The sequence below is a fragment of the Amphibalanus amphitrite genome, unplaced genomic scaffold (assembly GCF_019059575.1).
Source record: "Amphibalanus amphitrite isolate SeventyFive unplaced genomic scaffold, NRLGWU_Aamphi_draft 000715F_arrow, whole genome shotgun sequence".
NCBI classification, from domain to species: Eukaryota; Metazoa; Arthropoda; class Thecostraca; order Balanomorpha; family Balanidae; genus Amphibalanus; species Amphibalanus amphitrite.
The window spans coordinates 15,938-36,453 of NW_024882209.1; the positions used below are offsets into that span (position 1 = coordinate 15,938).

General features: G+C 52.9%; 1 protein-coding gene across 7 annotated transcripts; it reads right to left on the reverse strand.

Moving 5' to 3' along the window:
- Nucleotides 1-477: 477 nt before the first annotated feature.
- Nucleotides 478-9,157, reverse strand: LOC122365108. 7 transcript variants are annotated; one of them, XR_006253673.1, is made up of 4 exons: nt 8,295-9,157; nt 7,932-8,092; nt 724-805; nt 478-521 (listed from the first exon to the last, which is right to left on the reverse strand). XR_006253673.1 is itself a non-coding variant. In XM_043336053.1 (3 exons), the coding sequence occupies exon 1, from the start codon at nt 7,829-7,831 to the stop codon at nt 1,694-1,696; it is 6,138 nt and encodes a 2,045-aa protein (XP_043191988.1). In that variant the 5' UTR covers nt 7,832-7,840; the 3' UTR covers nt 478-521; nt 724-805; nt 1,114-1,693. The 7 variants fall into 7 exon arrangements, 3 of the variants coding, with proteins under 3 accessions (XP_043191988.1, XP_043191986.1, XP_043191987.1); XR_006253672.1 differs by having other exon boundaries at nt 7,932-9,157; XR_006253675.1 differs by having other exon boundaries at nt 7,894-9,157.
- Nucleotides 9,158-20,516: the final 11,359 nt, after the last annotated feature.

Consider the following 20,516-nt stretch of genomic DNA (forward strand, 5'->3'; position numbering starts at 1 on the left):
ATAATGGTCCCAGGCGATTCCCCGGGTCGATATCTAGCCGCACCACCACTAACTTCACACGTGCCTCATATCCCTCATCCCTTAATCGTCCCTTAAACGACGGGGCGCGCCAAAAGTGCCTCAGGGGTTCTTCCGATCGCGAAAAGAATGGTCCCAGGCGATTCCCCGGGTCGATATCTAGCCGCACCACCACTAACTTCACACGTGCCTCATATCCCTTATCCCTTAATCGTCCCTTAAATGACGGGGCGCGCCAAAAGTGCCTCAGGGGTTCTTCTGATCGCGAAAATAATGGTCCCAGGCGATTCCCCGGGTCGATATCTAGCCGCACCACCACTAACTTCACACGTGCCTCATATCCCTTATCCCTTAATCGTCCCTTAAATGACGGGGCGCGCCAAAAGTAAATGACGGGGCGCGCCAAAAGTGCCTCAGGGGTTGTTAGTTCCGGCATGTCTCCGTCCCAAAACAGGTGTAGTCAAACACAGGACCTTGTATTCATCTTGTCTATAGATCCGTTTCTGCAACACGTCAGAACAATCGTCACATATAGCAGCAGTGAGCTCTTCCCTAACACAACAACTGAGCCACACTCGATCTGACGATTAGACCTTGACATGACCCATACTCGTTCGTCCTTGACACATTTCGACTGCAAGTAGCACATACTAGGCACATACTATCATAAGACTGAAAACGACCAGTTCACTCGGTTAAACTTACTGACTGTGTGCACCTCATGCCGGACTAACTGGGGGGCTGATTCCCTCTGACACACGGTCGAAACAGTCTCTTCATATTATTCCTGCAGAAACAAAGTTATCAGTTTGGTACTCAAACACGGACAAACCTGAAACACCTTTGGCTTGGCTATTCACAGCCTTAAACAAAATAACATTCTCAAAATACTTTCTAGTTTCTAGGCCTTATCGCGGACCTTTAGCTCTACATACATGAAATGCGGCAAACAAATACAAATCCAGCGCAGAGTTCAAGTGCTGATATCAGACAGAGATCACGGTAAATCTGCTAGTTTCATATCACCATCAACAACGGGCATTTATCTGATTCAATCCACATAGAGTTATGCAAGATTTCACTTCCTAAACTCACTCATTAGCGCCAGGGAAATCAAACCATCCTCAGAAACAATCCTGAACAAGAATGTCGGCCGCACAAAACGGGCGTGGCAGGAACACGACAGTGCCCACCACTATCATACCGAAAATGCTGACACGTCACAATGTTTTAGGTTCTTAGATTCGAAAACGTGAAACACAAAACGCAGAATTATTTGTTTCGGAAAACGTTGTACAAAATATTGTTCATAGCATTCAAAGAAAACCGTGGAAATATTCATCAGAATGGTATTCGAGTATTTAAAGTACCTGCCACATTCGAGTACTTGTAAATACCCACGCGTAATCACACTCGGTCAATATAGATGTCGCGACGATCGAACGCCAAACTGCTGCTATAGCGTGACTATCGGCGCTTAACTAATATAGATGTTGCGACGATCGAACGCTAAACCGCTGCTATAGCGTGACTGCCGGCGCTAGACTGCTGCTATAGCTAGAGGGCAACTACACCCGCCCCCTTGAAGCCACCACGCAATACATGGCTTCAACCTTAGTCTACGACACGAACATGACGCACAGGAACATCTTCCATACAGAGTACACGATCTCGCCTACAGCTTAATCAGCTTAGTCACCGGTCGCTGAAGCGTGACGCCTCTGGTCTTAATCTCTACCGAGCGCACTAATCCGTCTGCTCCGACTCGGACTCGCTCCACTACTCCTAATGGCCACTGGCCTCGCGGCACAGCATCATCAACAACTAGAACCGCGTCTCCTACAACAAGGTTAGTCATTTTCCTTGTCACCCTATACGGTCGTTCCTGTAACAACGGTAAGTATTCTGCTCGCCACCGCTTCCAGAACAGATTCGCGAGATACCTCGCCTGCTTCCAACGTTTGACACTATCTGAGTCACTCTGGCCTACTACCCCGAACGGCATCACCACGCTGCCGGTACCAATCAGCAAATGGTTGGGAGTGAGTGGCTCGTGATCAACCGGATCTAAGGATACTGGGGTGAGTGGCCGACTGTTCAATATTGCCTCTACTTCACACAATAGAGTCAACAGAGTTTCTTCCGTGAACGTCTGCGAGTCCAGCAATGATCCCAGGATTCTTCGGATTGAGCGTATCTGTCGTTCCCAGACACCTCCGTGGTGGGACGCTGCGGCTGTGTTGAATTTCCATTCTACTCCTTGATTCAACAGCGTACGATGCAGCACATCTTCATTGCTTCGCAGTTTCTCCAACTCCTCTCGAAGCTCGCGACTGGCACCAACAAAATTTGTCCCCTTGTCTGATCTGAGCACCTTGACGTGACCTCTCCGTGCGACGAATCTACGTAAGGCGCACAGGAATGAATCTCCTGACAAATTTTCGGCGACCTCGATGTGGACGGCCCTCACCGCCAAACAAGTAAAAACGACTCCGTACCTCTTCACCTGCTTCCGTCCTTGTCGGACAAAAAACGGTCCGAAATAGTCGACTCCGGTTCGAGTGAATACAGGTTCTTCCGCTGTGACTCTGTCACTCGGCAGGTCCGCCATCTTCTGAGATTCTGGTGGGCGATGTCGTCGGCGGCATCCGAGGCAACGTCCAATCACTCGTCTGACGATCGAGTTCCCTTTCACGATCCAGAAACGTCTCCGTATCTCAGCTAACACATGTTGACGTCCAGAGTGTCCGACCTTCTCATGCACCTGTTGAACAGTTAGTTCGGCGAAATAGCAATCCGGGAGTACAATTGGGTGCTTCTGGTCCAGGGTGACGTCAGCATTCTTCAAACGTCCGCCAACTCGGAGGATCCCATCACTCAGGAATGGATTCAGCTTACTGAGAGCTCCCTTCACTTCCTTCCCATTGCGGAGTGTCTCCAGCTCATCAGGAAAACTCTGCTCCTGTACCCACCTAACGACACAGTTCTCTGCTTCTTCGAGATCTATCAGCTGGAGTCGAGATGGACGCTCCGTTTCTCGACCCTGCGATTTTGTCGCTCTTTCCTGCAATCTCTTCTTCACCTTCAGCAGCCAAGCCACTGCCCTTAGAAGAGCCTGCTTCTTACTGTAATGACGAATGAGCACTTCGATTGGATCCTTCATCTTCTCTTCTGACACCTTCATTGCACAGACCTTCACCTTCTTCACTTCAGGGTCTTCTTCCGCTATCTTCACCTTGGTTGGAGGCATCATGGGCCACTGCTCCTCTGGAAGCCGAAGAAAAGCCGGTCCAGAAAGCCACCTCTCACTCTGAACACCTCGTGAACTGTCATCGGCCGGGTTTTCTTCACCTCTCACGAACCTCCAGTTCTCAGTCTTTGATCCATCGTGGATGATCGCCAACCTGTTGCTGACAAACGTGTGGAATCTAGTCGCAGTGTTCTGCACGTATGCGAGAACGGTAGTACTATCCGTCCAGAAGAAATGTTCTGTCTCCGAACCGAGCTCCATCGCGTCCTCTATCAGCAACCGAACACGTACCGCCGTCACTCCAGCCATCAACTCCAGACGAGGAATCGTTATTTTCTTCAGTGGAGCCAGATGTGATGTACCTTTCACGAAAGCGACATGGACATCTCCCTGCTGGTCAGTGAAGCGAGCATAGGTGACTGTACCATACGCCCACTCACTAGCGTCGCTGAAATGATGCATCTGGAGCGTCGCCATTCCACCGAATTCAGCTGGCTTCAGATGCCGTGGGACACACAGATCTTGAGTAGCATCCAGATGAGATAGCCATTTCATCCAGTCGCTGCGCTGTTGAGCTGGAATCTCCTTGTCCCAGATTTCTCTCGTCCTGCAGAGATCTTGTAGGATCTTCCTGCCACAGATTATCGTTGGCGAAACGAGACCGAGCGGGTCGTAAATAGAACTCACTGCTGAAAGGATGCCTCTGCGGGTCAACGGCTTCGCCCGCAGACTGGTCGCGTTGACAGATACCCTCAGCAGATCGTTCTCTGTATCCCAGACTACGCCCAGGGCGCGCTCTTCTGGTAGACTTTCACCGACTCCTGTACATGTCTGCATCACCTTTGACCTGTCGCCTGTCTGGATCGAGGACATAAACGCCGAGCTGTTGCTGGTGAACTTCTTGAGACTGAACCCACCTTTCTCCAGCAGCGTCTTCAGGTCGTGAGCCAACGAGATGGCCATGTCAGCGTCGTCAGTGCTCTTCAACACATCATCGACGTAGAAGTTGCTGTTTACAGTCTTCACTGCTTCAGGTGATACCTCTTCTGCGAAGTCCGTCGCCGTCTCTCTCAAGGCGTAGCACGCCACACTTGGCGAAGACTTCGCTCCGAAGATATGGACAGTCATCCGATACTCTACCACACCAGAGTCGGGGCGCCCGTCTCTCCACCACAGAAATCTGAGGAGATCGCGCTCAGACTCTGGCACCCGAACCTGGTTGAACATACTTTCCACGTCAGCCATGAAGGCGACTCGTTCCATCCTGAAGCGCATCAGGACATCGAGTAGCGAGTTCGTCATGTCGGGGCCTTGCAGTAAGCAGTCATTCAGACTGACACCGCCGTACTTCATAGCACAGTCATAGACGACGCGGATGCGGTTCTTTGACGCGTGGCGCACTCCATGGTGCGCCAAGTAGTTCACTCTGCCGTCGTCACGATGAATGTCTGCTACTGGTACGGGCTCAGCGTATCCCTTGTCGATCATTTCTTCCACAGAATCTCGGTACTGCTCAGCGAACTCAACATCGTTCTTCATTCGGCGACCTAGACTAGTCAGTCTTCTCTCTGCCAGGACGCGGTTGTTCGGCAGTACGACGTCTTCATCCTTCAACGGAATGCTGAACTGGTAGTGTCCTCTGTCAACTTTCTTGGACGCCTCCATCACCGTGAGCCACTTCTTGTCCTCCTCAGACAGGCCTCTCTTCATTGAGTTGAGGTTCTCTTCGTATTCCCGATCATACATTCCTTGTATCATATCTTCGATGTCATTCACCGACGTTCTGTAGACCTTTGTTCCGCTGTCTGTGGCTGAGGAAGACGTCACCCCACTCAGGATCCAGCCGAACCTCGTGCGCACAGCATACGGGCTTCCGTTGCGACTGGGTATCACTTGCAGCGGCTCCATGCTGAGAAACGCGTTGGCGCCGAGGAGAAGTCCAACGCATGTGGCGTCTGCCTGCTCGAATTCTACTCCTGTGAGATGTTCCCACCTACTGACATCGAGCTGGTGGCTGGGGAACTCCTCTGGGTCCACCGGGATACGCTCCAATTCGAACAGCGGAGGCAGCCGGAGCGCGTGCCGCCCACGTAGGTCCGAAACCGTTACTCCCTCTACTACATGTGTTTCCACCTTCGTGCTTCTGTCGACTGTCGTCAGTGAAAGCTGTTTGCGTGGCATGTTGTCAATGTTGAGCTCTTTGATCAACGCTGAGGAGATGAAGGAATGTGTCGAGCCGCTATCGAGAAAAGCGTATGTTTGACACGTACTCGTACCAACACGAACAACAACAGGCACAACAGGGAGAACTGGCTTGCTAGCCTCAGACTCACCCGCTGTTTGACATGTTGTTACTCTGGCGGCGTCGGTAGGCCCCTCTCGTTGCTGCTGCTGGGTGTGATTCAGCTCATGTCCACGTCCATGCTGATGTTGGACAACATGTGATTGGTCATGCTGACGGCCCTGTTGTCCTTCTCGTGGCTGTTGTTCCTCCCTTTGATGCTGAGTGTCGTCTCGATCCGGGTGCTGTCCACTCTGTTGCTGATATTGCCGCACGTACTGTTCAGATCGTTCCCAGTGTAGTGAGGTTGGATGTCGCCTTCCACATGTCCTGCACGACGCTCTTCGCCTGCAGTCGCGACTTCGATGTCCTTGCTTCAGACAGCTCCAGCACAGAGCCTTCTCCCGGACGAAGTTTTGCTTCTGTTGACTCGTGACTGCGGAGAGACTCTCACACTCACACACATCATGACCTCGTCGGTTACAAAATACGCAGTGGCTCTCCTCGGGACGCGGCGTGACATGAGTCGCCGTTACCACTGCTCGACCAGAGCTCATCCGTGGACTCGTTCGTGTCACCGGTGTCCTACTCATGGGGTTCCCGCCAAACATGTCCCTACCGTATGTGGGGTTAGACGCAACTCTCGCTTCCTTTGTTACAAACGCGACCAAATCGTCAAAGTTCGCTTCTCGACCTCCAATCTCTTCGATGTCATCAACTTTGTGTCTCCATTTGTTGATCAGTAGCCCAGGGAGCTTCCCCACGATTGTTCTCAGTGTCCTGGGGTCGCGAAGAGTCTCGTGTGTGCCGCAACTACTCAGAGCGTTCCTGCACTTGGTGAGCAAGATACCAAAAGAATCAAGTCCTTGTACATCATCCGCTCGAATCTGACTGTGATTTTCTAGACGAGCAATGAACGCCGCTGATACAGTACTAGGCCGTCCGTATCTACTATCTAGCAACCGTCGGGCTTCGTCGTAGCCCTCCTGAAGATACATACAAGCAGACACGATGTGGTGCGGCTTTGTACCAGGAACCATGTACTGTTCTAAGTAGTACAACTTCTCATCAGGGTCGTCTAACTTGGACGCGATCTTCAAGTCAAATGCTCGGATGAACTGGGGATATTCAGTGACGTCACCTTCAAATCTCGCTATCTCCACTGATGGAAGACGCATGAACCCGGCGAGAGCACGCTGAGCGCTCTCCCCTGACGAGTGTGAAACTGTGTGTGCGCCGGCCGAGCGGACGACTCGTTCGCCGACCTGGTGATTCACTGGACGCGAGGTAGTTTGATGGATGCTCTGTTCATCTATCGGTGGGAAGTGTGGAATAGCACCATGTTGAACGACATGTTGACCTGCTAATTGTGATGCCTGTGAACATGCAGCATACTGATCCGGGATAGCGTCTGAAAACCTGTGCTGGAACACCAAAGACTGTCCTACTGAAGTGAGTGGTTCCTGACTGGCGACCTGACCGAGAACTGGTCCTCTAGCGCTCACCGAAGTCGGAGCTCCTTGAGCTTCCACGAACTGTCTTCGCTCTTGCATCTGCGGCTGTAGTACTCCATGTGGAGGCTGGGTCGTCAGTACCTGCTGTTGTTGCTGACAGTGCACTCCGGACTGAGGTTGAGTGATGTTCGCCTCTGCTTGCACCTGTTGAGAGCGTTCAATCATTTTCACTTGTTCAGACAAGGCAACTTCTCGAGCTTTGGACACATCAAGGGCTTCATTTATCTCAAGCAGCTCCTTTTCTTCCTGCAATCTGGCTAACTCCCTGCTCAGCTTTTGCTTTTCTGTCATACGCTTGAGCTTGACCTCCAACTCAGCTCTGTTTGCTGCTTCTTTAGCTATCCTAGACCTGACCGAGGAGGTAGAGGAACGGGATGCTCTGGATACATTGGATGCACTATCCTGGGGATGCACAACCTGTTCGTGCGAAAGAACATCACTTCTCACACCTAATTCAACTCCTATACTCTGACCATCAACATCAGTGACAGATCTACCACTATCAACAGCAGCAGGACAACCATCGGTTTTAACACCTGAATCCTTATCAGTCATGTTTGAGTTTACATTGGCTGCCACTACGACATGAGCACCATCAGATTGCTGTACACCTCTCACATCACGAGCATCAGGGTCAGCACCAGCATCAACAAGTTCATCCCCAACTGCAGCTTCTAGTCTCTCACATAGTTCAGCTTTAGTCCCCTTAGTGTTAAGACCCCGCCTCTCCAGCTCAGCCTTCAACTCACTGGACTTCAGTTTATGCATTCTCAGTTCTTAGATGGCACTCACTGCGTTTCATTGAGTAGTCTCGTGGCAGGTGCACTCACTGCAGTCGGATGAGCAGTCTCGTGGTAGATGCACTCACTGCAGTCGGGTGAGCAGTCTCGTGGTAGATGCACTCCAGTTGCAGTCGGATGAGCAGTCTTGTAGCAGACAGTCAAAACTGTTAGTTCCGGCATGTCTCCGTCCCAAAACAGGTGTAGTCAAACACAGGACCTTGTATTCATCTTGTCTATAGATCCGTTTCTGCAACACGTCAGAACAATCGTCACATATAGCAGCAGTGAGCTCTTCCCTAACACAACAACTGAGCCACACTCGATCTGACGATTAGACCTTGACATGACCCATACTCGTTCGTCCTTGACACATTTCGACTGCAAGTAGCACATACTAGGCACATACTATCATAAGACTGAAAACGACCAGTTCACTCGGTTAAACTTACTGACTGTGTGCACCTCATGCCGGACTAACTGGGGGGGCTGATTCCCTCTGACACACGGTCGAAACAGTCTCTTCATATTATTCCTGCAGAAACAAAGTTATCAGTTTGGTACTCAAACACGGACAAACCTGAAACACCTTTGGCTTGGCTATTCACAGCCTTAAACAAAATAACATTCTCAAAATACTTTCTAGTTTCTAGGCCTTATCGCGGACCTTTAGCTCTACATACATGAAATGCGGCAAACAAATACAAATCCAGCGCAGAGTTCAAGTGCTGATATCAGACAGAGATCACGGTAAATCTGCTAGTTTCATATCACCATCAACAACGGGCATTTATCTGATTCAATCCACATAGAGTTATGCAAGATTTCACTTCCTAAACTCACTCATTAGCGCCAGGGAAATCAAACCATCCTCAGAAACAATCCTGAACAAGAATGTCGGCCGCACAAAACGGGCGTGGCAGGAACACGACAGTGCCCACCACTATCATACCGAAAATGCTGACACGTCACAATGTTTTAGGTTCTTAGATTCGAAAACGTGAAACACAAAACGCAGAATTATTTGTTTCGGAAAACGTTGTACAAAATATTGTTCATAGCATTCAAAGAAAACCGTGGAAATATTCATCAGAATGGTATTCGAGTATTTAAAGTACCTGCCACATTCGAGTACTTGTAAATACCCACGCGTAATCACACTCGGTCAATATAGATGTCGCGACGATCGAACGCCAAACTGCTGCTATAGCGTGACTATCGGCGCTTAACTAATATAGATGTTGCGACGATCGAACGCTAAACCGCTGCTATAGCGTGACTGCCGGCGCTAGACTGCTGCTATAGCTAGAGGGCAACTACAGGGGTTCTTCCGATCGCGAAAAGAATGGTCCCAGGCGATTCCCCGGGTCGATATCTAGCCGCACCACCACTAACTTCACACGTGCCTCACATCCCTCATCCCTTAATCGTCCCTTAAACGACGGGGCGCGCCAAAAGTGCCTCAGGGGTTCTTCTGATCGCAAAAAGAATGGTCCCAGGCGATTCCCCGGGTCGATATCTAGCCGCACCACCACTAACTTCACACGTGCCTCATATCCCTCATCCCTTAATCGTCCCTTAAACGACGGGGCGCGCCAAAAGTGCCTCAGGGGTTCTTCCGATCGCGAAAAGAATGGTCCCAGGCGATTCCCCGGGTCGATATCTAGCCGCACCACCACTAACTTCACACGTGCCTCATATCCCTTATCCCTTAATCGTCCCTTAAATGACGGGGCGCGCCAAAAGTGCCTCAGGGGTTCTTCCGATCGCGAAAATAATGGTCCCAGGCAATTCCCCGGGTCGATATCTAACCGCACCACCACTAACTTCACACGTGCCTCACATCCCTCATCCCTTAATCGTCCCTTAAACGACGGGGCGCGCCAAAAGTGCCTCAGGGGTTCTTCTGATCGCGAAAATAATGGTCCCAGGCGATTCCCCGGGTCGATATCTAGCCGCACCACCACTAACTTCACACGTGCCTCATATCCCTCATCCCTTAATCGTCCCTTAAACGACGGGGCGCGCCAAAAGTGCCTCAGGGGTTCTTCCGATCGCGAAAAGAATGGTCCCAGGCGATTCCCCGGGTCGATATCTAGCCGCACCACCACTAACTTCACACGTGCCTCATATCCCTTATCCCTTAATCGTCCCTTAAATGACGGGGCGCGCCAAAAGTGCCTCAGGGGTTCTTCTGATCGCGAAAATAATGGTCCCAGGCGATTCCCCGGGTCGATATCTAGCCGCACCACCACTAACTTCACACGTGCCTCATATCCCTTATCCCTTAATCGTCCCTTAAATGACGGGGCGCGCCAAAAGTAAATGACGGGGCGCGCCAAAAGTGCCTCAGGGGTTCTTCCGATCGCGAAAAGAATGGTCCCAGGCGATTCCCCGGGTCGATATCTAGCCGCACCACCACTAACTTCACACGTGCCTCACATCCCTCATCCCTTAATCGTCCCTTAAACGACGGGGCGCGCCAAAAGTGCCTCAGGGGTTCTTCTGATCGCGAAAATAATGGTCCCAGGCGATTCCCCGGGTCGATATCTAGCCGCACCACCACTAACTTCACACGTGCCTCATATCCCTCATCCCTTAATCGTCCCTTAAACGACGGGGCGCGCCAAAAGTGCCTCAGGGGTTCTTCCGATCGCGAAAAGAATGGTCCCAGGCGATTCCCCGGGTCGATATCTAGCCGCACCACCACTAACTTCACACGTGCCTCATATCCCTTATCCCTTAATCGTCCCTTAAATGACGGGGCGCGCCAAAAGTGCCTCAGGGGTTCTTCTGATCGCGAAAATAATGGTCCCAGGCGATTCCCCGGGTCGATATCTAGCCGCACCACCACTAACTTCACACGTGCCTCATATCCCTTATCCCTTAATCGTCCCTTAAATGACGGGGCGCGCCAAAAGTGCCTCAGGGGTTCTTCTGATCGCGAAAATAATGGTCCCAGGCGATTCCCCGGGTCGATATCTAGCCGCACCACCACTAACTTCACACGTGCCTCATATCCCTTATCCCTTAATCGTCCCTTAAATGACGGGGCGCGCCAAAAGTAAATGACGGGGCGCGCCAAAAGTGCCTCAGGGGTTCTTCCGATCGCGAAAAGAATGGTCCCAGGCGATTCCCCGGGTCGATATCTAGCCGCACCACCACTAACTTCACACGTGCCTCACATCCCTCATCCCTTAATCGTCCCTTAAACGACGGGGCGCGCCAAAAGTGCTTCAGGGGTTCTTCTGATCGCGAAAATAATGGTCCCAGGCGATTCCCCGGGTCGATATCTAGCCGCACCACCACTAACTTCACACGTGCCTCATATCCCTCATCCCTTAATCGTCCCTTAAACGACGGGGCGCGCCAAAAGTGCCTCAGGGGTTCTTCCGATCGCGAAAAGAATGGTCCCAGGCGATTCCCCGGGTCGATATCTAGCCGCACCACCACTAACTTCACACGTGCCTCATATCCCTTATCCCTTAATCGTCCCTTAAATGACGGGGCGCGCCAAAAGTGCCTCAGGGGTTCTTCTGATCGCGAAAATAATGGTCCCAGGCGATTCCCCGGGTCGATATCTAGCCGCACCACCACTAACTTCACACGTGCCTCATATCCCTTATCCCTTAATCGTCCCTTAAATGACGGGGCGCGCCAAAAGTAAATGACGGGGCGCGCCAAAAGTGCCTCAGGGGTTCTTCCGATCGCGAAAAGAATGGTCCCAGGCGATTCCCCGGGTCGATATCTAGCCGCACCACCACTAACTTCACACGTGCCTCACATCCCTCATCCCTTAATCGTCCCTTAAACGACGGGGCGCGCCAAAAGTGCCTCAGGGGTTCTTCTGATCGCGAAAAGAATGGTCCCAGGCGATTCCCCGGGTCGATATCTAGCCGCACCACCACTAACTTCACACGTGCCTCATATCCCTCATCCCTTAATCGTCCCTTAAACGACGGGGCGCGCCAAAAGTGCCTCAGGGGTTCTTCCGATCGCGAAAAGAATGGTCCCAGGCGATTCCCCGGGTCGATATCTAGCCGCACCACCACTAACTTCACACGTGCCTCATATCCCTTATCCCTTAATCGTCCCTTAAATGACGGGGCGCGCCAAAAGTGCCTCAGGGGTTCTTCCGATCGCGAAAATAATGGTCCCAGGCAATTCCCCGGGTCGATATCTAGCCGCACCACCACTAACTTCACACGTGCCTCACATCCCTCATCCCTTAATCGTCCCTTAAACGACGGGGCGCGCCAAAAGTGCCTCAGGGGTTCTTCTGATCGCGAAAATAATGGTCCCAGGCGATTCCCCGGGTCGATATCTAGCCGCACCACCACTAACTTCACACGTGCCTCATATCCCTCATCCCTTAATCGTCCCTTAAACGACGGGGCGCGCCAAAAGTGCCTCAGGGGTTCTTCCGATCGCGAAAAGAATGGTCCCAGGCGATTCCCCGGGTCGATATCTAGCCGCACCACCACTAACTTCACACGTGCCTCATATCCCTTATCCCTTAATCGTCCCTTAAATGACGGGGCGCGCCAAAAGTGCCTCAGGGGTTCTTCTGATCGCGAAAATAATGGTCCCAGGCGATTCCCCGGGTCGATATCTAGCCGCACCACCACTAACTTCACACGTGCCTCATATCCCTTATCCCTTAATCGTCCCTTAAATGACGGGGCGCGCCAAAAGTAAATGACGGGGCGCGCCAAAAGTGCCTCAGGGGTTCTTCCGATCGCGAAAAGAATGGTCCCAGGCGATTCCCCGGGTCGATATCTAGCCGCACCACCACTAACTTCACACGTGCCTCACATCCCTCATCCCTTAATCGTCCCTTAAACGACGGGGCGCGCCAAAAGTGCCTCAGGGGTTCTTCTGATCGCGAAAATAATGGTCCCAGGCGATTCCCCGGGTCGATATCTAGCCGCACCACCACTAACTTCACACGTGCCTCATATCCCTCATCCCTTAATCGTCCCTTAAACGACGGGGCGCGCCAAAAGTGCCTCAGGGGTTCTTCCGATCGCGAAAAGAATGGTCCCAGGCGATTCCCCGGGTCGATATCTAGCCGCACCACCACTAACTTCACACGTGCCTCATATCCCTTATCCCTTAATCGTCCCTTAAATGACGGGGCGCGCCAAAAGTGCCTCAGGGGTTCTTCTGATCGCGAAAATAATGGTCCCAGGCGATTCCCCGGGTCGATATCTAGCCGCACCACCACTAACTTCACACGTGCCTCATATCCCTTATCCCTTAATCGTCCCTTAAATGACGGGGCGCGCCAAAAGTAAATGACGGGGCGCGCCAAAAGTGCCTCAGGGGTTCTTCCGATCGCGAAAAGAATGGTCCCAGGCGATTCCCCGGGTCGATATCTAGCCGCACCACCACTAACTTCACACGTGCCTCACATCCCTCATCCCTTAATCGTCCCTTAAACGACGGGGCGCGCCAAAAGTGCCTCAGGGGCTCTTCCGATCACGAAAATAATGGTCCCAGGCGATTCCCCGGGTCGATATCTAGCCGCACCACCACTAACTTCACACGTGCCTCATATCCCTTATCCCTTAATCGTCCCTTAAATGACGGGGCGCGCCAAAAGTGCCTCAGGGGTTCTTCCGATCGCGAAAATAATGGTCCCAGGCAATTCCCCGGGTCGATATCTAGCCGCACCACCACTAACTTCACACGTGCCTCACATCCCTCATCCCTTAATCGTCCCTTAAACGACGGGGCGCGCCAAAAGTGCCTCAGGGGTTCTTCTGATCGCGAAAATAATGGTCCCAGGCGATTCCCCGGGTCGATATCTAGCCGCACCACCACTAACTTCACACGTGCCTCATATCCCTCATCCCTTAATCGTCCCTTAAACGACGGGGCGCGCCAAAAGTGCCTCAGGGGTTCTTCCGATCGCAAAAAGAATGGTCCCAGGCGATTCCCCGGGTCGATATCTAGCCGCACCACCACTAACTTCACACGTGCCTCATATCCCTTATCCCTTAATCGTCCCTTAAATGACGGGGCGCGCCAAAAGTGCCTCAGGGGTTCTTCTGATCGCGAAAATAATGGTCCCAGGCGATTCCCCGGGTCGATATCTAGCCGCACCACCACTAACTTCACACGTGCCTCATATCCCTTATCCCTTAATCGTCCCTTAAATGACGGGGCGCGCCAAAAGTAAATGACGGGGCGCGCCAAAAGTGCCTCAGGGGTTCTTCCGATCGCGAAAAGAATGGTCCCAGGCGATTCCCCGGGTCGATATCTAGCCGCACCACCACTAACTTCACACGTGCCTCACATCCCTCATCCCTTAATCGTCCCTTAAACGACGGGGCGCGCCAAAAGTGCCTCAGGGGTTCTTCTGATCGCGAAAATAATGGTCCCAGGCGATTCCCCGGGTCGATATCTAGCCGCACCACCACTAACTTCACACGTGCCTCATATCCCTCATCCCTTAATCGTCCCTTAAACGACGGGGCGCGCCAAAAGTGCCTCAGGGGTTCTTCCGATCGCGAAAAGAATGGTCCCAGGCGATTCCCCGGGTCGATATCTAGCCGCACCACCACTAACTTCACACGTGCCTCATATCCCTTATCCCTTAATCGTCCCTTAAATGACGGGGCGCGCCAAAAGTGCCTCAGGGGTTCTTCTGATCGCGAAAAGAATGGTCCCAGGCGATTCCCCGGGTCGATATCTAGCCGCACCACCACTAACTTCACACGTGCCTCATATCCCTTATCCCTTAATCGTCCCTTAAATGACGGGGCGCGCCAAAAGTGCCTCAGGGGTTCTTCTGATCGCGAAAATAATGGTCCCAGGCGATTCCCCGGGTCGATATCTAGCCGCACCACCACTAACTTCACACGTGCCTCATATCCCTCATCCCTTAATCGTCCCTTAAATGACGGGGCGCGCCAAAAGTAAATGACGGGGCGCGCCAAAAGTGCCTCAGGGGTTCTTCCGATCGCGAAAAGAATGGTCCCAGGCGATTCCCCGGGTCGATATCTAGCCGCACCACCACTAACTTCACACGTGCCTCACATCCCTCATCCCTTAATCGTCCCTTAAACGACGGGGCGCGCCAAAAGTGCCTCAGGGGTTCTTCTGATCGCGAAAATAATGGTCCCAGGCGATTCCCCGGGTCGATATCTAGCCGCACCACCACTAACTTCACACGTGCCTCATATCCCTCATCCCTTAATCGTCCCTTAAACGACGGGGCGCGCCAAAAGTGCCTCAGGGGTTCTTCCGATCGCGAAAAGAATGGTCCCAGGCGATTCCCCGGGTCGATATCTAGCCGCACCACCACTAACTTCACACGTGCCTCATATCCCTTATCCCTTAATCGTCCCTTAAATGACGGGGCGCGCCAAAAGTGCCTCAGGGGTTCTTCTGATCGCGAAAATAATGGTCCCAGGCGATTCCCCGGGTCGATATCTAGCCGCACCACCACTAACTTCACACGTGCCTCATATCCCTTATCCCTTAATCGTCCCTTAAATGAAGGGGCGCGCCAAAAGTAAATGACGGGGCGCGCCAAAAGTGCCTCAGGGGTTCTTCCGATCGCGAAAAGAATGGTCCCAGGCGATTCCCCGGGTCGATATCTAGCCGCACCACCACTAACTTCACACGTGCCTCACATCCCTCATCCCTTAATCGTCCCTTAAACGACGGGGCGCGCCAAAAGTGCCTCAGGGGCTCTTCCGATCACGAAAATAATGGTCCCAGGCGATTCCCCGGGTCGATATCTAGCCGCACCACCACTAACTTCACACGTGCCTCATATCCCTTATCCCTTAATCGTCCCTTAAATGACGGGGCGCGCCAAAAGTGCCTCAGGGGTTCTTCCGATCGCGAAAATAATGGTCCCAGGCAATTCCCCGGGTCGATATCTAGCCGCACCACCACTAACTTCACACGTGCCTCACATCCCTCATCCCTTAATCGTCCCTTAAACGACGGGGCGCGCCAAAAGTGCCTCAGGGGTTCTTCTGATCGCGAAAATAATGGTCCCAGGCGATTCCCCGGGTCGATATCTAGCCGCACCACCACTAATTTCACACGTGCCTCATATCCCTCATCCCTTAATCGTCCCTTAAACGACGGGGCGCGCCAAAAGTGCCTCAGGGGTTCTTCCGATCGCGAAAAGAATGGTCCCAGGCGATTCCCCGGGTCGATATCTAGCCGCACCACCACTAACTTCACACGTGCCTCATATCCCTTATCCCTTAATCGTCCCTTAAATGACGGGGCGCGCCAAAAGTGCCTCAGGGGTTCTTCTGATCGCGAAAATAATGGTCCCAGGCGATTCCCCGGGTCGATATCTAGCCGCACCACCACTAACTTCACACGTGCCTCATATCCCTTATCCCTTAATCGTCCCTTAAATGACGGGGCGCGCCAAAAGTAAATGACGGGGCGCGCCAAAAGTGCCTCAGGGGTTCTTCCGATCGCGAAAAGAATGGTCCCAGGCGATTCCCCGGGTCGATATCTAGCCGCACCACCACTAACTTCACACGTGCCTCACATCCCTCATCCCTTAATCGTCCCTTAAACGACGGGGCGCGCCAAAAGTGCCTCAGGGGTTCTTCTGATCGCGAAAATAATGGTCCCAGGCGATTCCCCGGGTCGATATCTAGCCGCACCACCACTAACTTCACACGTGCCTCATATCCCTCATCCCTTAATCGTCCCTTAAACGACGGGGCGCGCCAAAAGTGCCTCAGGGGTTCTTCCGATCGCGAAAAGAATGGTCCCAGGCGATTCCCCGGGTCGATATCTAGCCGCACCACCACTAACTTCACACGTGCCTCATATCCCTTATCCCTTAATCGTCCCTTAAATGACGGGGCGCGCCAAAAGTGCCTCAGGGGTTCTTCTGATCGCGAAAATAATGGTCCCAGGCGATTCCCCGGGTCGATATCTAGCCGCACCACCACTAACTTCACACGTGCCTCATATCCCTTATCCCTTAATCGTCCCTTAAATGACGGGGCGCGCCAAAAGTAAATGACGGGGCGCGCCAAAAGTGCCTCAGGGGTTCTTCCGATCGCGAAAAGAATGGTCCCAGGCGATTCCCCGGGTCGATATCTAGCCGCACCACCACTAACTTCACACGTGCCTCACATCCCTCATCCCTTAATCGTCCCTTAAACGACGGGGCGCGCCAAAAGTGCCTCAGGGGTTCTTCTGATCGCGAAAAGAATGGTCCCAGGCGATTCCCCGGGTCGATATCTAGCCGCACCACCACTAACTTCACACGTGCCTCATATCCCTCATCCCTTAATCGTCCCTTAAACGACGGGGCGCGCCAAAAGTGCCTCAGGGGTTCTTCCGATCGCGAAAAGAATGGTCCCAGGCGATTCCCCGGGTCGATATCTAGCCGCACCACCACTAACTTCACACGTGCCTCATATCCCTTATCCCTTAATCGTCCCTTAAATGACGGGGCGCGCCAAAAGTGCCTCAGGGGCTCTTCCGATCGCGAAAATAATGGTCCCAGGCGATTCCCCGGGTCGATATCTTGCCGCACCACCACTAACTTCACACGTGCCTCATATCCCTTATCCCTTAATCGTCCCTTAAATGACGGGGCGCGCCAAAAGTGCCTCAGGGGTTCTTCCGATCGCGAAAATAATGGTCCCAGGCAATTCCCCGGGTCGATATCTAGCCGCACCACCACTAACTTCACACGTGCCTCACATCCCTCATCCCTTAATCGTCCCTTAAACGACGGGGCGCGCCAAAAGTGCCTCAGGGGTTCTTCCGATCGCGAAAAGAATGGTCCCAGGCGATTCCCCGGGTCGATATCTAGCCGCACCACCACTAACTTCACACGTGCCTCATATCCCTTATCCCTTAATCGTCCCTTAAATGACGGGGCGCGCCAAAAGTGCCTCAGGGGCTCTTCCGATCGCGAAAATAATGGTCCCAGGCGATTCCCCGGGTCGATATCTTGCCGCACCACCACTAACTTCACACGTGCCTCATATCCCTTATCCCTTAATCGTCCCTTAAATGACGGGGCGCGCCAAAAGTGCCTCAGGGGTTCTTCCGATCGCGAAAATAATGGTCCCAGGCAATTCCCCGGGTCGATATCTAGCCGCACCACCACTAACTTCACACGTGCCTCACATCCCTCATCCCTTAATCGTCCCTTAAACGACGGGGCGCGCCAAAAGTGTCTCAGGGGTTCTTCTGATCGCGAAAATAATGGTCCCAGGCGATTCCCCGGGTCGATATCTAGCCGCACCACCACTAACTTCACACGTGATTAAGGGATAAGGACGATTAAGGGATAAGGGATATGAGGCACGTGTGAAGTTAGTGGTGGTGCGGCAAGATATCGACCCGGGGAATCGCCTGGGACCATTATTTTCGCGATCGGAAGAGCCCCTGAGGCACTTTTGGCGCGCCCCGTCATTTAAGGGACGATTAAGGGATAAGGGATATGAGGCACGTGTGAAGTTAGTGGTGGTGCGGCTAGATATCGACCCGGGGAATCGCCTGGGACCATTATTTTCGCGATCGGAAGAGCCCCTGAGGCACTTTTGGCGCGCCCCGTCATTTAAGGGACGATTAAGGGATAAGGGATATGAGGCACGTGTGAAGTTAGTGGTGGTGCGGCTAGATATCGACCCGGGGAATCGCCTGGGACCATTCTTTTCGCGATCGGAAGAACCCCTGAGGCACTTTTGGCGCGCCCTGTCATTTAAGGGACGATTAAGGGATAAGGGATATGAGGCACGTGTGAAGTTAGTGGTGGTGCGGCTAGATATCGACCCGGGGAATCGCCTGGGACCATTATTTTCGCGATCGGAAGAGCCCCTGAGGCACTTTTGGCGCGCCCCGTCATTTAAGGGACGATTAAGGGATAAGGGATATGAGGCACGTGTGAAGTTAGTGGTGGTGCGGCTAGATATCGACCCGGGGAATCGCCTGGGACCATTCTTTTCGCGATCGGAAGAACCCCTGAGGCACTTTTGGCGCGCCCCGTCATTTAAGGGACGATTAAGGGATAAGGGATATGAGGCACGTGTGAAGTTAGTGGTGGTGCGGCTAGATATCGACCCGGGGAATCGCCTGGGACCATTCTTTTCGCGATCGGAAGAACCCCTGAGGCACTTTTGGCGCGCCCCGTCATTTAAGGGACGATTAAGGGATAAGGGATATGAGGCACGTGTGAAGTTAGTGGTGGTGCGGCTAGATATCGACCCGGGGAATCGCCTGGGACCATTCTTTTCGCGATCGGAAGAACCCTTGAGGCACTTTTGGCGCGCCCCGTCATTTAAGGGACGATTAAGGGATAAGGGATATGAGGCACGTGTGAAGTTAGTGGTGGTGCGGCTAGATATCGACCCGGGGAATCGCCTGGGACCATTCTTTTCGCGATCGGAAGAACCCCTGAGGCACTTTTGGCGCGCCCCGTCATTTAAGGGACGATTAAGGGATAAGGGATATGAGGCACGTGTGAAGTTAGTGGTGGTGCGGCTAGATATCGACCCGGGGAATCGCCTGGGACCATTCTTTTCGCGATCAGAAGAACCCCTGAGGCACTTTTGGCGCGCCCCGTCGTTTAAGGGACGATTAAGGGATGAGGGATGTGAGGCACGTGTGAAGTTAGTGGTGGTGCGGCTAGATATCGACCCGGGGAATCGCCTGGGACCATTATTTTCGCGATCGGAAGAACCCCTGAGGCACTTTTGGCGCGCCCCGTCATTTACTTTTGGCGCGCCCCGTCATTTAAGGGACGATTAAGGGATAAGGGATATGAGGCACGTGTGAAGTTAGTGGTGGTGCGGCTAGATATCGACCCGGGGAATCGCCTGGGACCATTATTTTCGCGATCAGAAGAACCCCTGAGGCACTTTTGGCGCGCCCCGTCATTTAAGGGACGATTAAGGGATAAGGGATATGAGGCACGTGTGAAGTTAGTGGTGGTGCGGCTAGATATCGACCCGGGGAATCGCCTGGGACCATTATTTTCGCGATCAGAAGAACCCCTGAGGCACTTTTGGCGCGCCCCGTCATTTAAGGGACGATTAAGGGATAAGGGATATGAGGCACGTGTGAAGTTAGTGGTGGTGCGGCTAGATATCGACCCGGGGAATCGCCTGGGACCAGGACCATTATTTTCGCGATCAGAAGAACCCCTGAGGCACTTTTGGCGCGCCCCGTCATTTAAGGGACGATTAAGGGATAAGGGATATGAGGCACGTGTGAAGTTAGTGGTGGTGCGGCTAGATATCGACCCGGGGAATCGCCTGGGACCATTATTTTCGCGATCAGAAGAACCCCTGAGGCACTTTTGGCGCGCCCCGTCATTTAAGGGACGATTAAGGGATAAGGGATATGAGGCACGTGTGAAGTTAGTGGTGGTGCGGCTAGATATCGACCCGGGGAATCGCCTGGGACCATTATTTTCGCGATCGGAAGAACCCCTGAGGCACTTTTGGCGCGCCCCGTCGTTTAAGGGACGATTAAGGGATGAGGGATGTGAGGCACGTGTGAAGTTAGTGGTGGTGCGGCTAGATATCGACCCGGGGAATTGCCTGGGACCATTATTTTCGCGATCGGAAGAACCCCTGAGGCACTTTTGGCGCGCCCCGTCATTTAAGGGACGATTAAGGGATAAGGGATATGAGGCACGTGTGAAGTTAGTGGTGGTGCGG

Bases quoted from the DNA above. Each gene is read 5' to 3' on its own strand.
- LOC122365108 (XM_043336051.1), bottom strand. From the start codon at position 7,831: ATGCATAAACTGAAGTCCAGTGAGTTGAAGGCTGAGCTGGAGAGGCGG.